Raw genomic sequence first — 17,500 nt, 5'->3', positions numbered from 1 at the left:
TCCTTAATTCCTTTCCTCACTGGTCTATTTTTCCTTGTTGGAGTCCTTGGGCTTATTGCATCTTGCTTTTCCAACTAGGGTTGCAGTTTGGCTTTTAATAATAATAATAATAATAATAAAAATAATAATAATAATAATAATAATAATAATAATAATAATAATAATAATAATAATAATAATAATAATAATAATAATAATGAGGCATTTAATGCGTTTCAAAAACCTTTGCTCTTTTTTAATAAATGTCCTTCCTTCCCGTCAACGCTTAAAACCCAACGTATCATCATGCATTTTAAAAAGTAACTTAGAATTATGACAAGGAAATCTCTACGTAAGCCAAATAAGCTGTAAAATCATCTACATTATTTTCCAGTTTGTTCTATCTTTTGATAAGCGAAAATTTCTTCTAAACTCGCAGATGTTCAGCTCTTTCATCTTTAATGTTTAAATTCAAGGTTGCTTAGGAACGTATTATTCTGTAAATTCTAATATACTTTCAAGCTTGACTGAAGTACTAAATAAGAAAGACGATTTTATTCCTTGTACCTTTAACCCTTGTAAGACAACATAAGTATCACTAATTAGTCTTTCTTCTAGATTTTTTTAGATAATATATGATATTGATTTTATACTGAGAATTACCATTTTAGTAAAATAATTGAAATGCAATTGTGTTTAACAATAGTTCGAAGTTCTCTATGATAGGGTCTAGATATTTATAAACAGCCATCTATAGTTTGGCTTTACAATTTTGTCTACTTTTCGGATTGCAATGGTCTCGCTACCTTGACATAAAAAAAAAAAAAAAAAAAAAAAATATTAATTCTGTTACTTTTCCATGTGTTCTTTTTACATAGTGAGAAATCACCTTTCTTTTCTTTTTTTGGGAGGGATGGGCGGGTGGGTGAATAAAAATCAATCATTCATAACATTTTCAAAACTAGAATCACTGCTTCACTGTTCAGCCCAATTCAGTAGGTTAGGGCATTTCTTGATCTCGATTATTTCGACGAAAGAAAATGACTTTCAATTTCTGGTGGTGGTATCAAAAGAATCTCGGATTCTTTACTTGGGAGAGCAAATGACCTGCATCTTCCGATGACGGCATTAAATGACTAATAGATTTTGAGTTACCGGGAAAATTATACATCCTCTAACGGCAAAAGAAAATCCACTGAGGTTTCTTCTTTGATGTCTGCAAATCTCAGGGAATGAATTTCTTAAAATTGGGAGGAGAATACAAAACACATACTGATGATTTGTGTCATTTTTTTTTTTTTTTTTTTTTTTTTAGCAAATGGTGACCTCATTTTGCCAGATACAGAAATAACTTGTTGTTTCTGTACCAATTTGGATATATTTTCTACTGAGTCATGGAAGTCACGTAACTTTATTTTTGACAGTGTTAAACGAAGAAAATATTTTGATCTTTTATTTAGATCCTTGAAATAGTATTCAGTCTTTTCGTTTGTTCTAATGTCATAGATAAAGATTGTTTTTGTGATGCAAGTTTACCTACAGTAGATATTCCATTTATCCTTTTTCACAACTTGAATATAGATTTTAAAAGACTCCAGCGACATAAACATGTTTTATTGCCTGTTAAATATAATACTATTTCATCCTGCTAGTTAATGTTTTATTACAAAAAACAGGAAAAAGTACGATAAAACTGTTGGCGATGGCTCTATACAAAATAAAAGTCCTCTATTTTTTTTTTTTTTTTTTTTTTTTTTTTTTTTTAACAATTCTTCTGCATAGATACGAATTTTCATTAGTATGGAAATTTATGTTTACATTTGGAGCGATTTGGAGTGAAGTGACCTTTTTATTTCGTTTTCGAGGAGAATATCACCATATTTATAGGTGTTTTTTTTTCTCTCTTTTTTTATTTTTTTTTTTTTAATAGATGGTTATTATTGCCCACCATTTAATCAAATTGTCCGAGTGAATATCTGAATTCAAGTCTTGGTTCTATCAACCTTGTTTTTATGTTTGTCAAATGTTAAATTATTTTTTCATTTACACTTATCCAGAAGTTTATTTTTCGAGTTAAATGCTTTAGAATTTCACATGATTGTTGGACAAAGCATATAATAATAATAATAATAATAATAATAATAATAATAATAATAATAATAATAATAATAATAATAATAATAATAATAATAATAATAATAATGTTATTAATTTCCCTTACCTCAAATTTGCTACCCTATTGTATCAGCTACAAATAGTTTCTGATAGTTTAAAACTATAATGAACATCTGAACTTTATCAAAACCATGATATCCAAATGAAACCTCAAAGAAGTAGGAAGTGGTTAAACGATTGTTGTTTTATAGTAATGATGCACTAACGATTTGTTTATTGGCCAAATTAACGTAAGTTCTTATCCAAAGTTTGGTCGAAAGACGCTGTCATAACATGACTAAGGGGAAAGGAGATTTTTTTTTAATTGCTGATCTTAATATCAATCTTTGGTACCGACGTTCACTTAGTTCTTTATGCATTTCGATGTTGAAAACTTTAGATATTTTTTTATGTATGCGTATAAATATATATATATATATATATATATATATGTATGTGTATATATATATATATATATATATATGTATATATATATTTGAATATGTTTGTATATGTATATATATATATGTATGCACATACACACACACACACACACACATATATATATATATATATATATATAAATAGATAGCCATGTCGTCCTGATGGAAGTTCCTTTAGGGTAGCTTCCTAGGGTATATTTGACTACGGTGATATTCCCAGAGAATTTTCCCTTAAGGTATCCAGAATTCTAACTCCTGGAACGAATATCCCTAAATATATATAAATGGGATATCGCGTAATATCAGAGGACGTATTGCTGACACGCCACATAGCTATCTTCACCCCGAACAGAGTTAACACTTCGAGGGGTCAAAGTGGCAAGAAAACGAAAAACGAGAATGAAAGGAGAGCCGTTAATAAGGTACCTCTCCTATCCCGCTTCAAGTTTGTACACAATGCCGCCGACGGCGCCATCTCTATTCCTTGTAGCGATACACGAGGTGCTACAGATACTGTATTATAGGGAGGGCTCCTATAGCCCTTTTTATTAAAAGGAAGGGCGGGTCCATCAGGACGACATGGCTATCTCACCCAAAAATAGATTTTTTGCTTCGCTCAAAATCCGTTTTTTGGACTCGGGCCATGTCGTCCTAATGGAAGTTTACCAGAGCATTACTGTATCTGTGGATTCTGAAATCGTGCCATACCCTCAAGAAAGTATTTCCTGGTCAGCATAGACCTAGAGACCTATGATGTTACCGTCATACATCATTCCATCTAAACATAAACCATGTATTGCTTCCTGCCCCCTACTGGGAAGTGTCATACTAGACTGGAAAAAGTCTCGAGGAGTACATATTACCTATGGATGACTAACAGACAAGCTGTATAGTGGTCTCACCCTATACATTATAAAGCAAAGTTTGTATAAGAACCACCAATGTCAGTATGAAATACCGACAAGTCCCCCGGTGTGCCCATTCTTATCAATGGATTGGACAAAGGTTTATATCCGTTTAGGAACAATTTTGCATATCCACCAACATCCCTTTAGGGTATGAAGTCTTTCCTTCTTGAGGAAAGAATAAACCAATGAATGTTTGCTTGTAGCAAGGAACAATCTTAAAGACTATTCATGTTGAAATTATCCATAGTTTTAAGTGTAATGCTAAGTACATTTCTAGTAAAATGACGTGGGCGAATAAGACGCATGGTTCACTAAGAACTAGTTTATTGACAATCAATAAAAATATAGGTCAATCGACAATTATAAGAATTATGATATGTGGATGAACAAATAATTAAGCATAAAGATAACGTTAAAAACAGAAAGTATTGTTTCATCTGAAAAGGAAACATATGCACCACTTTTAATATCAAAATATTAATACTGTTGTTACAGTCTGTATTACTGTTCAATCACACTAGCGTAACAAACGCTTGGCACATGTGTCCGCACTATGCTAGATTCACCTTTATCTATGGAACAGTTCATAAGGACACCTTAGTGGCCTAACACTTAGTCTGTAGAAACAGTCCGTGACTACACACCCACCCCTGAATTAGTCGTCCCAATTAATTTCACTGCTCCTCGCAGATTTAAACAGCAGGTTTAAGGACACTACCTGCTGCTACCACAGACCCTCTTAAGTTCCTCCACTTGCTTCACATAGTGTCTAAAGATACTCTGGATGACTTCCAGCCAGTGTATGAGCGAAGATGTTCAAAATCCATATTATTAAAGAAATTTATGGAAGAGGCAACTTTTCTCGGATCATGACCTGCGGGTGTACTGTCTGGATCCGCTCTGCGAATAAAATAGGTGATTTTCGCCCTTAGTTGCTTCAGAGATAAATTTGAGCCTGAGGTTTCTCCCCTAAACAGCCGTCCTCCCCTAAAGTCTGAAGTTCTACGAAGATAGACCTTTAGGCACTCCACTGGACATAGAGATGCATCTCCTTCAGAGAGCAGATTCTCCAGGGACCCCACCTATTGGTGGGTAGCTCGTTCTTGGCGAGAAACTTTGGGTCGGGAAAAAGGTTCAGTTCTCCTCCATCTAAGAACTGATATTTAGCGATATTCCATTTAGATTTATTTAGGGATATTCGCTCCAGGAGTTAGAAATCTGGATACCTCAAGGTAAAATTCTCTGGGAATATCACCGTACTCAAATATACCCTAGGAAGCTACCCTAAAGGAACTTTCATCAGGACGACATGGCCTGAGCCCAAAAATATATATATACGGTATATACACTCACACATATACATACTTATATATGTATGTATATATATATATATATATATGTATATATATACATATATATATATATATATATATGTATATATATATATATATATATGTATATATATATATATATATACATACATATATATGTATATATATATATATATATGTGTGTGTGTGTGTGTGCGTGTGTGTAGGTATCCACACCATTATATCTAAATATATATATATATATATATATATATTTATACATACATATATATATATACATATATATATATATATATATATATAAATGTATATATATACCTGTATGTGTATATGTATGCTTATGTATGTGTATTTACACACGCACACACACTCACACACACACACACACATATATATATATATATATAGAGAGAGAGAGAGAGAGAGAGAGAGAGAGAGAGAGAGAGAGAGAGAATATCAATGTCAAGCCTTGCTCAGCAGCTGCTGGCAGCCAATAGATCTGAAGTATGGCCTTACTCCAATTGTATTCGTACCCCCATTTCATCAAATGGGACATGGTGTTGCGTTGCATCAATTAGCCTTTACAACACGTGAAACTAAAAGCAGATGCATACAGGTATGTGTCTGTATGTAAGTATGCAGCCTGGGATAACAGATAAGCAACCAAAATTGAAAGTCTTACCTGGCATGTCTGGGTTTGTTCATTTTTTTTTTCTTTTAAGATGGCATTTCTACATGGGAACACCAGCAGTAAAAGTAATAATAATAATAATAATAATAATAATAATAATAATAATAATAATAATAATAATAATAATAATAATAATAATAATAATAATAATAATAATAATTATTATTATTATTATTATTATTATTATTATTATTCATAGAAAAATGATAACATTAATAATAATAATAATAATAATAATAATAATAATAATAATAATAATAGAGTGAAACAAGCACCGTAAAAAGAGAATAATAATCTAAGAGTTTAAAAGGATGTACAATGATAGTAATAAGAACAAGAATAATGAAAATCCTAATCAAATTCAAGCCACATCAATAATGTTAACTTAAAAATCAATACTGAAAATAAAGATAATATTAGTAATTATAATAATGCTAATGATAATAATGATACTACTACTAATAATAATAATGATAATAATAATAACAAACCATAAATAATAAAAATATCACGAGCAACCATAACATAACCCTTTTCATCATCCTAGGATATGAAAAATTATGATGATATATTCATTTTCGTTCAAACCATCTAATTACATCATGGCATCATGACATACAGTAATGTACAGTATGTTTTGAATACCTGTCGGAAAATAATTTTTTCGTATACAGTATGTACGTATATTCATATATATATATATATATATATGAATATATGTATATATAAACGCACATATATATGCATATATATACATATATATATATATATATATATATATATACATATATATATATATATATATATAAATAAATATACATATGTATATATATATATATGTGTGTGTGTGTGTGTCTGTCTGTTTGCATAAACGCACACATGTATATATATATATATATATATAGTGTGTATGTATGTATGTATGAATGCATGTTTTGAATACATGTCAGAAAATAGTTCTTTCCTATACAGTTTATATATATATATATATATATATACATATGTATGTATGCATGTTTTGAATACCTGTCGGAAAATAGTACTTTCGTTTACGGTATATATATATATATATATATATATAATACATATGTATATATGTATTATATATATACTGTGTATATATATATATATATATATGTGTGTGTGTGTGTATGTATGTATATATACACAACGCAAACTCTACCTTTTCCCGATATACCATGATGAAAAGCTTATAAGAGGATTAAAAATCAATATACTGGCGCATAATAATACTGTTCAATTTGCTTTGTTAACCAACAATTACTGCCAAATGATATGACTAATTATTGTCATTACAATAGAGTAAAGCCAATGAACATTGATCATGTAGTTATTGATAGGAATGACGAGGTCAATCAGCCTAAATTCCTATTGGATGCAATATAAAACTAGGGGAGCATCAGAGTGATATACTGGAATACTGCTACAAATGATAATTATTTGAGTTTAGTCTAAAAGATATACTTGTTTTTATTTCTTCCTATCACTTAAGGGGAAACTCAACTTGATTATCAGCTTTCGTCTATTTTCGGAAATGGTTGGTTGTTTTGTAAATTATGTTATTTAAAGGTGTAATTACCATAGACTGATAAGTCATAGTCTCTTCACTGTTAAACAAACCGTCATTTTAATCGGAAATTCTCCGTAAAAAAAATACTGTTCTCAGTTGTATTTCAGTAAAATACTGGTGACCGTAATTTTTACCCTACATTGTTATTAGCTTTTACGGGTTGGTGACCGTAATATTACTGCTTATTTTTTCCCCCCTTTTTTCAGTGTAACTAATGTTCTTCCTTTCCATCGCATTTTACAGGAGCCTCAAGAACAATAGGACAAGGATTCATCGGAATCTCTTCGTGGCTATGGTGATTCAGGTCATGATTCGTCTGGTCCTTTACATTGACCAGGCTGTCATAAGAGGTCACATTGTTGGACAAGCACCCTCCAGCTCTAATGCTTCCAGACAAGGAATTGACAACACTGTGAGTATGGCGCATTATGTTTCTTATTGATGTGCCCCCACAAAACTAATCCAGAATTATTTATTCACAAATATTTGTTAATACTGTATTTGAAGAGTGATATCTTTGTAGAAACAGATATTGGTTTTGTTTAAGAACGAAATGTTGCATAGGACATAGAATTATACATCACTCGTTATCCTATATTTTTCTAATTGCGTAATTTGGATTATTACCTCAGCCAACAAAGTTGGAAGAAAATTATGTTTAACTCCCCCCCCCCCCCCCCTGTTGTGCGTTTGTTTGCGTGTGTGTTTGTAAACGGTTCCTGGTCAAAATTTTAATCCTTGAGTAATGAGACTTGCAGGGATTAACTATTATGTAAAAAGCTCGAAATGGTTTTGAAAGATCAAGGTCAAGGTCACAGTCAAGCAAAATGTCCAATTCACGCAATCAGCCATAAGTTTGAAACTCTTTGCCACAGAGACTTCAAACAAGGTTCATATTTGAGTGTATGAAAATCCACGCCAATTAATACATGTTAAGGTCAAGGTCAAGGTCTAGCAAAAGGTCGAGAAATAAGACCCGTGACAGAGATCTGTGCTCTACTGAGTGCCCCTCTAGTATGATAATAAAATCGTTTATCTGAGATTAATAAACTACTCTACAGCGAAACAGTTAAGTGAAACATCATCTGTGAACTTCTGGATTTACCACCAATGTTATTTATATGCAAATTCGAGCTATTCATATATTGATCCTATTCACAGAGTTTGACGATTATGCAAAAGACTAAGTGTTATTATTTTCCATTCTAGTACATCAAAGGCTATTAACTTGACTCATCAATACGAATCACCCATTAAATTATGATTTTGTATATGAAACCTGTCTATTGAAATATATGGGACTGAAATTGCTTAGAAAACTGAAGCCTCAGGTTGCATAATAGCATTCTCGTTTATTTTAGAAATTGCATTGCGAAAAATATTTCTGCAATCACCGATATAATATTATAATTATTATTATTATTATTATTATTATTATTATTATTATTATTATTATTATTATTATTATTATTATTATTATTATTATTATTGAGAGCTAGTGTTCGCAACCTGTCAAAAATTACAGCTATTTCGATTGATATGCACACAGGTTCACAGGCAGATTCAATCCTTGCCACCCCTCCCCCAGTAGTCATACGTTTGGCAATGCCAATCAGCATGACCAGAAATATATATATATATATATATATATATATATATATATGTATATATATATATATATATATATATATATTAATATGTATATACATATGTGTGTGCGTGTATATATATATATATATATATATATATATATATATATATATATATATATATTTGGGCTCAGGCCATGTCGTCCTGATGGAAGTTCCTAATAGGTAGCTTCCTAGGGTATATTTGACTACAGTGATATTCCCAGAGAATTTTACCTTAAGGTATCCAGAATTCTAACTCCTGGAGCGAATATCCCTAAATAATCTCACAGGGATATCACATAATATCAGAGGACGTATTCTTGACACGTCACATAGCTATCTTCACCCCGAACAGTATTAACGCTTCGAGGGGTTACAGTGACAAGAATCTGAAACGAGAATGAAAAGAGAGCCGCTCATAAGGCATCTCACCTATTCCGTTTCCAGTGTGTATGTCATGAAGGCGGTAGCCCCCTCTTTATTTCCTTTTCGTGTAGCTCTACTACTCGGTGTTTTCCCTTGTGTTCTCTCGTTATTTTGGATTTAATTCAACATTTTCATGACTTCTCCGGCCTCTTCTGCCTCTGGAAAGTTGAGTATTATCTTTACTATGTATAAATATAAGCTCTTGTCGTTTTGAATTAAATCAAAAGTGATATTAACGTAAACAAGAGCTGTTGCCTACCGGAGGCCTCCTGGATGCTATCGCTCGCTATTTATGGGTCATTTAGTTAGCTAGAGCGACGTTCCTGGTTTGTTATGCTTTAAAAATCTAGCTATTTAGCTCCTCTAGGAATGCTTATATAATGCCGTTAGTTTTCAGTTTGGTGATTTAGGTAACCGATCTTACCCTTCGCGAGGCTTAGTAGCCTAGGCGTCTGGCCCTAGTACTTTCATGCATGATATAAGTTTTTTCCGAGTGTTATATTATTGAAGCTATAGGCAAATATTTTATACATGTAAGATATTGTTGAATGTTCTTTCCAAGATTGTATACGAGAGAGTTTCGGTGAATTAGGTAATCGATTCTCACCGCACATAGGCTAGTAACCTAGGTAAAGTAGTATACTTTCGCACACCCCCGATTGTTCTTTTCTCCTCCGGAGGCTAAGTTCAATCCCTCTCTCCCTCTGAGTAAGCCTTAGGCTTAATCCTAGCGGTTCTATCTGTATAATAATTCAGGTATAACTATACTAGAATATGTCTGTCCTGACCTGATAACCAGAGTGACTGGTTTTTTGGGTTAGGGCAGCAAATCAGAGTTTCTAGTCTGGGGTCTGCTTCTTCCTAGCATAGAGAATGAGTCTCCTTTGCTAGGTTAGGGGTGGATACAGGAAGCTTTGCTTCCCTAGTCCACGTCTGAAGGATTCTGTACGAGATGATTCCTTCCTCTAGTGGCCTAGCAGACTGTCCTGTGTTGTTTTTCTCGGGTTGGAGAATGAGTTTTCTCTGTTGCCCGGCGAAATAACTTCACCCAACTTTGTTCTGGTTGGGAGGAGGATAGCAAGTATTGCCAGTCTTCCTCCCTAATAGACAACTCTAGGTTAGGATGAGCTTCCCTAACTGCTGAGTGTGTCTCTTGCTAGAACGAAGTTTATAGGACCCTTATCCCTTCCCCACCTCTCTTTCTTTTATTATCTTTTGGCTGCAGTCCTACTTCCGTACCTAGTGTAGTTTGGGATGGAGGACCGGCTCAGCTCTATGCCGGCTGGCAATTACGTGTCGGCCGGCAGAGACCCCTTGTTCTTTGCAGAGGGAACCCCAGACCTCACTTGGTCTCCCTTCCATGTCTGCCAGTAGAGTCCGGCAGGCTATGGATTCTTTGGAAGCCTGAATGCTACATTCTCCCCTTCCATAAGTTCACTCTTTCTGGATGGAAGGTCGTATGGCAATGCCGCCTTATAACCTTACATTCATACTGTTTCTCTGACTATTGTGTTGTACCCCTAACCCAGCCGCCGGCTTAACAGCCGACAGCCGGGCAGGTGGAGGTTCTCTGGTTCTAAGCTACTGCCGGCGGGCATGGGTATTGCTACCTTTTCCTGCCGGCAGTGGAAACACATCCCAAATCTGCGTGCCACTACGATTAGCGGCCCGCAGCCGGGTATTAGTGTTTTCAGCTATCGACCGGCAATGATTGCCGGCCGGCACACATTTGCGAACCAGTGGGCTGCCGCCTATTAGTTAAAGGTAGTATATCTTTGAACTATATAGGGGTAGATGCCGGCCGGCACAACAGCATGCGATGTACAGTAGTTACTATATTTGTAGTGTAGTACACACTGAATTAGTAAAACTGCAGTACAGAGTTTGTGATAACACTAAAGTTCCTCAATATACTTAATGTTATCTTTTACAGCCTTTTGTTGAGACCGTACAATATATAGAAAGTGAGTTCTTTCTGTATTCTTTCTATCCCGTATATTAAAACTTTATTTCAAGGTGTGAACTACACCTTAAATTTCCGTTTAGGACATTACATGAGGTATTCTAGAATAGAATCAACCTTAGTTTGATTATCTTGGGAGATTACAGCAATTGACTGGACGGGAAATACAAGTATGTGTCTTTCCTTCTTTCTTTTATAGCTTTTCTATATAAGCTACATGTTTCTATATAAGTGAAAAGCCTTCACTTGATACTCATGGCTTTTTCTTCTCTTTACAGGAGGACCATCCGAAGTGCGGGAGTGTGTTCTGTAATGTCCGCAGTAAGAACTTCTGTGGACATCAACTTTGCAGGAGGCACGAAGCATGCGCAGCCTCCAGAGATGATCTCTGGTATTGTGACCCTCAGGTTTGTACAGTATGTTCTAACCTGATTACCGAGGCTTTTGACGACCCTAAGTCGACGGAGTCAAGGGATGCTGCCAGGGAAAAGTTACGAACCTGGGTGAGGGGTTTTCAGAAAAACACCTCAGGCCCCTACCTTCCAAATGAGAAGATGAGGGCCTACCTTTTCCCTAAAGCATCGGCTGGTGCAATCATCCCCCAGCCTCAGGTGGAGATACCAACTGCCCAGAATCCGGTAGATTCTGAAGTCTCGGCCGCCCTTCAAGACATCCAATTGGACAATAATATGTCGGAGGTGTCAGATTCTACTGAGAAGGACCTTCTAGGAGAAGGTCAGGAGGAGGAGCTGTTCCAGGCTCCTTAAGTAGAAGAGGAAGAAATCGACGAGGTGTCGGTTACATCGGTTCCGGACCCAGAACCTGTTCCCTCTACATCGTTTGCTATCCCAGATGAACTGGGAAGGACTCTTTCTTCCATTGTTGAGATGATCCAACAAATTCAAAGGAAGAATGATGAGAAGGAAGCTGCAATGAAACTGGAGATACGCAGACTTGCAGCATCACGTGAGCCCCAGAAGCAGCTCAGCGTGAAGGATCTTCCTTTGTGCTCGGATACCAATCCTTGGAAGTATGCCGAACACATGCCAATGACAACCAGGAAGATCGTGATTTCAGAAAAGTTGGGAGCAATTCCCCTGGAAGAGGTGGAATTTTGGCCCAACAAAGATTCTTATCCGGATTGCCATGTCCGTCTTAGGAAGGAGCCAGCCTGAAAGGAGGAGACGGAGCCGAAGGAGGTCATAGTTTTTACCATAGTAAAGCTCAGGCATTACTAGCGAGCTCGATGAAAGAGAGGGGCTTCACTAACTCAAAGGTGCCAGCCTTGAGTAAGAAGCTTCCCTCCTTTGTGGCCTCTCCTACCAGAGCCTTTCCCTTCATGGAAAAGGGATATAAGGCAGCCTTAAAGGCGATGGAGGCAGGGAAACCATGCCCCTCCTGTGAGGAGTGGAAGCCGTTATCTCTGACCTTGCCCTTGGACCAAGAAGACTGGAAGGACGTACACCTTACCTTCTCAGTCGGGAAGCTGGAAGCTGATATTGCTGAACGTCAGTTTGGTGAGGAACTTCCAAAACTGTCGGAGGTTCTCTTGCGTAGAGAGCAAGAGACAAAGGAAAGACTTGCGGCATCAATGTCATTGCAAACGACATTAGAAACGATGGCAAGTGACCCCAAGAACCAGGACATGTTCATGGTAGTGGCCAAAACCCATCTGGCCACAGTTAAGAAGGATCTCTATAGCTTTATTAAAGCTAGGAGAGCCTGTAGAGAGTTCGTGTTCGCCTCGGCTGCGGTGAGGCACGAACCGAGGAAACTGATCTCCTCTCGTATCTGGGGTAAAGAGCTCTTTCCCAATGAAGTGGTTAAAGAGGTATTAGACAAGGCCGCCACAGAGAATAGAATAGGAACCTTCTCAAAAAGTGGGGCTTAGATCTTAAGAGAAAGTCTTCTCCGGATGAGGGTCTCCAACCCCAGAAGAAGACAAAAAGGCCTAGGCCATCCTCTCGGCCGGCTAAACCCTACCGACAGCAACAACAACAACAACTTCCTGTGACCGCGTCGCCTCAGATAGTGGCACAACCTCCAACCACGTACCAGCTGGTACCTCAACAAGTGGCGACGCAGTCGCCAGTTTTTAACCCAGCCTTCGAAAGGCAGACTTCTTCCTTTCGTTCAAAAGCTACAGGAACAGCCAGATGTTCTTCTAGACGCCCTTCAAGAGGAAGGGGATACAGGGGAGGACGTGGTCAAGGAGGCAAGACCTCAGGTCCACAACAGCAGAAGTGAGATACTTCCAGTAGGAGGGAGACTACAGCTATTTAGGGATCGCTGGACCTTCAATCCCTGGGCCCACAGCCTACAGTAATAAAGAATGGACTAGGTTGGAGCTGGAGCAGTCCTTCACCTCAATTTCCTCAATTCTCCCAACACTCAACCCCCGTTCTGGAAGAATATGTCCGAGAAATCTTAGACAAAAGAGTAATCCGGAAAGTTAAGTCCATAAAATTCCAAGGAAGGCTGTTTTGTGTTCCAACGAAGGACTCAGAAAAACTCAGAGTCATTCTAGACTTGTCGCCACTCAACAAGTTCATAGTGAACTACAAGTTCAGAATGCTCACGTTTCAACACATAAGAACCCTACTGCCCAGAAGGGCATATACTGTCTCTATAGACTTGTCTGACGCTTATTGGCACGTTCCAATTAATCGTCACCTCTCCTCCTACTTAAGCTTTAAGTTACATAGAAAACTTTATGCCTTCAGAGCCATGCCTTTCGGGGTAAACCTAGCCCCAAGGATTTCCACGAAGCTCGCGAACGCAGCCGTCCATCAATTACGCCTTAAGGGGGTCCAAGTAGTAGCCTACTTGGACGACTGGCTGGTGTGGTCAGCATCCAGGACAGAATGCACGCAAGCTCCTAAGATAGTGATCCAGTTCCTGGAACATCTGGGATTCAAGATCAACATCAAAAAGTCTCGACTTTCTCCAGCTCAAAAATTTCAGTGGTTGGGAATCCACTGGAATTTGGAGTCACATCGACTTTCCATTCCTGGTAAGAAGAGGAAAGAAATAGCAGGATCTGTCAAGAGACTATTGAAATCCAAACGGATATCAAGACGTGAACAGGAGAGAGTGCTGGGCTCTCTACAGTTTGCTTCGATAACAGATCCAGTGCTAAGAGCAAAGCTAAAGGATGCAACAGGAGTCTGGAGAAAATACGCATCAAACGCGTGAAGAGATCTAATAAGACCACTACCGACTCGACTGCGAACGCTTCTCATGCCGTGGTCCAATGCCAAGCAATTGAAAAAAATCAATACTTCTTCAACCTCCTCCCCCGTCAGTAACTATCCACACAGACTCCTCAAAGGAATGCTGGGGAGGTCACTCTCATCAGATGAGAGTCCAAGGAGCTTCGTCCAATCTTTTCAAGTCATTTCACATCAACTTTCTAGAAGCCATGGCAGTACTTCTGACACTAAAGAAAGTATCTCCTCGCCACTCGACCCACATAAGACTGGTTCTAGACAGCGAGGTGATAGTGAGATGCCTGAATCGAAAAGGGTCGAGGTCACCTCAAATCAACCAAGTGATGTTGGCCATATTCCGTTTGGCGGAAAGGAAGAAATGGCACCTGTCAGCAGTTCACATTCAAGGGTTCCGCAATGTGACAGCGGACGCTCTATCCAGGTTTACACCTATAGAGTCAGAATGGTCCCTTGACGCAGGATCGTTCTCCTTCATCTCGAGTCAAGTCCCGGAGCTGCAGATAGACCTCTTTGCGACAAAAGACAAGAAAATAGACCATTACGTGTCCCCATACGAGGATCCACTAGCGGAGGCAGTGGACGCTATGTCCCTGGACTGGAACAGATGGTCCAGTAATTATCTGTTCCCTCCACACAACCTCCTTTTGAAGGTCCTCGATGAGCTTAGATCCTTCAAAGGGAAAGCAGCAATAGTGGCCCACAAGTGGCCAAATAGCGTGTGGTTCCCTCTGGCATTGGAACTACGACTAAAATTCGTACCGCTACCGGATCCATCCCTGTCTCAGCGAGTACAGAAGTCGACTGTCTTCGCTTCATCACAGAAAACACGGAACCTACATTTCATGATTTTCTCTCCATAACAATGAGAAAAAGATTCGGTGTTAAAAGTCAGTTTAGACTTTTGGAGGAAACCAGAAGACATTTTGAGGCTTCAGGGAAGAAAAAGATATCCTTTGTCAAGGTGAAGAAACCAAAAGATATCTCGACAGATTCCTATTTATCATTCTTCATTCACCTTCATGAGCAAGGTTTAGCAGCCAACACAATTCTATTGTTCAAGTCTGCCTTGACAAGACAGATACCATATGCCTTACAGGTCGACCTTTCTAATGACGTTCTTAATGAACTACAAAGGCCCATGCTAGGTTTAGCCCTTCAGCGCCTCCAAAGACCCTTTGCATGGTCAGTAGATAAGATTCTTCATTGTGTATAAATAATGAACAATGAGGAATGCGCTTAGAAGGTCATGAATTTAAAGTCATATTTCTGCTTGTACTCGCTATGGGGGCCAGAGTTAGTGAAATAGTGGCTCTCTCTAGAGAGGAAGGCCACGTCCAGTTCTTGGAGGGAGAACTGAATCTATTTCCAGACCCAACGTTTCTTACCAAGAACAAGCTACCCACCAACAGGTGGGGTCCCTAGAGAATCTGCCCTCTGAAGGAAGATGCATCTCTATGTCCAGTGGAGTGCCTAAAAGTCTATCTTCATAGAACTTCAGACTTTATTGGAGGACAGCTGTTCAGAAGAGAAACCCTGTGTTCAAAGTTATCTATAACTAAGGGCGAAAATCACCCGTTATTCGCAGAACGGATCCAGACAGTACACCAGTTAGTCATGATCCGAGGAAAGTTGCCTCTTCCATAAAATTTCTTTAATTATATGGACTTTGAACATCCTTGTTCGAACACCGGCTGGTAGTCATCCAAGGTGTTCTGTATGCACTATGCGAAACAAGTGGAGCAACTTAAGAGGTCTGTGGTAGCAGCAGATAGAATTCTTTAACCTTCTGTTTTAAATCTGCGAGGAACAGTGTAATTAATTGGGGACGATTAATTAAGAGGGTGCGTGTGTAGTCTCTGTATGTTACTACACACTGAGCGATGGGCCACGAAAGTGTCCTTACGAACTGTTCCATTGACGTCGGTGAACTATAGCATAATACGGACACTTGTGCCAAGCGTTTCTTACGCTAGTGTAAATAAACAGTATACAGAATGTATCATTATTATTAATAATTCAATTGAAGTGGCGAATCTGTTTCCTGGTAGACGAAACAATATTTTCTGTTGACTGTTTTCTTTATGCTTTAACGCATATCATCCACTTTTTATAGATTTTATAAAGGTTGATCTGATATGTACGTTTATTAAATTTTAATAAACTAGTTCATAGTGAACCCTGCGTTTTATTCGCCCACACTCATTTTATTAGAAATGTACTGAGCATCAAGATTAAAATATGGATATTTTTCTCATGGTATGTCTTTTAAGATTGTTCCCTGATTCAAGCAAAAGTCCACTCACTTTAACCCTTCCTTTGGAAGGGTTGACGAGGAAGGGTTGACGTGGTACCCTAACGGGATAGTGGCAGAGATACAAAATTTGTTCCTATGCGAATACAACCATTATCCAATAGTTAATAAGAGTAGTCACATTGGGGAAGGTGTCACAAATTCATACTGACATTGGTGACTCTTATTCAAACTTTGCTTTATAATGTATAGGGCGAGACCACTATACAAGCTTGTCATTTTGTCATCCATAGTTATTATGTACTCCTCGAGACTTTTTCCAAAGTCTAGTACGACTCTTCCCTGTAGGGGGCAGGAAGCACTAACATAGTTCATGCTTAGATGAAATGATGTATGACGGTAATATCATAGGTCTCTAGGTCTAGACGGACCAGGAAAATACTTTCTTGAGAGTACGGCACCGATTGAGAATCCACAGATACAGTAATGCTCTGGTAAATTTCCATCAGGACGACATGGCCTGAGCCCAAAAAACGGTGAGGTAGCCATGTCGTCCTGATGGACCCACCCTTCCTTTTATTTTAAAAGGGCTTATTGACCCCTCCCTATACTACAGTATCTGTAGCACCTCGTATAACGCTACAAGGAATAAATAGGGCGCTACCGCCTTCATCAGATACACACTGGAAACGGAATAGGAGAGATGCCTTATGAGCGGCTCTCTTTTCATTCTCGTTTCAGATTCTTGTCACTGTAACCCCTCTAAGCGTTAATACTGTTCGGGGTGAAGATAGCTACTGTATATGACGTGTCAAGAATACGTCCTCTGATATATGCGATATCCCTGTGAGATTATTTAGGGATATTCGCTCCAGGAGTTAGAATTCTGGATACCTTAAGGA

The 17,500-nt window shown here is 37.7% G+C and overlaps 1 protein-coding gene across 1 annotated transcript in view; it reads left to right on the top strand.

The window, feature by feature from the left end:
* The window catches only part of LOC137640616 (PDF receptor-like), a 540,716-nt gene that overhangs the window by 435,249 nt on the left and 87,967 nt on the right, over nt 1-17,500 (top strand). Inside the window, exon 6 of the mRNA XM_068373122.1 lies at nt 7,341-7,509. Coding sequence (XP_068229223.1) covers nt 7,341-7,509 — 169 coding nt within the window. The remainder of the gene's footprint in view (nt 1-7,340; nt 7,510-17,500) is intronic.

The sequence above is a fragment of the Palaemon carinicauda genome, chromosome 5 (genome assembly GCF_036898095.1).
Source record: "Palaemon carinicauda isolate YSFRI2023 chromosome 5, ASM3689809v2, whole genome shotgun sequence".
Classification (NCBI taxonomy): Eukaryota; Metazoa; Arthropoda; class Malacostraca; order Decapoda; family Palaemonidae; genus Palaemon; species Palaemon carinicauda.
The sequence above is the reverse complement of the archived record's forward strand: the minus strand, read 5'-3'. Positions and strand labels throughout refer to the sequence as shown.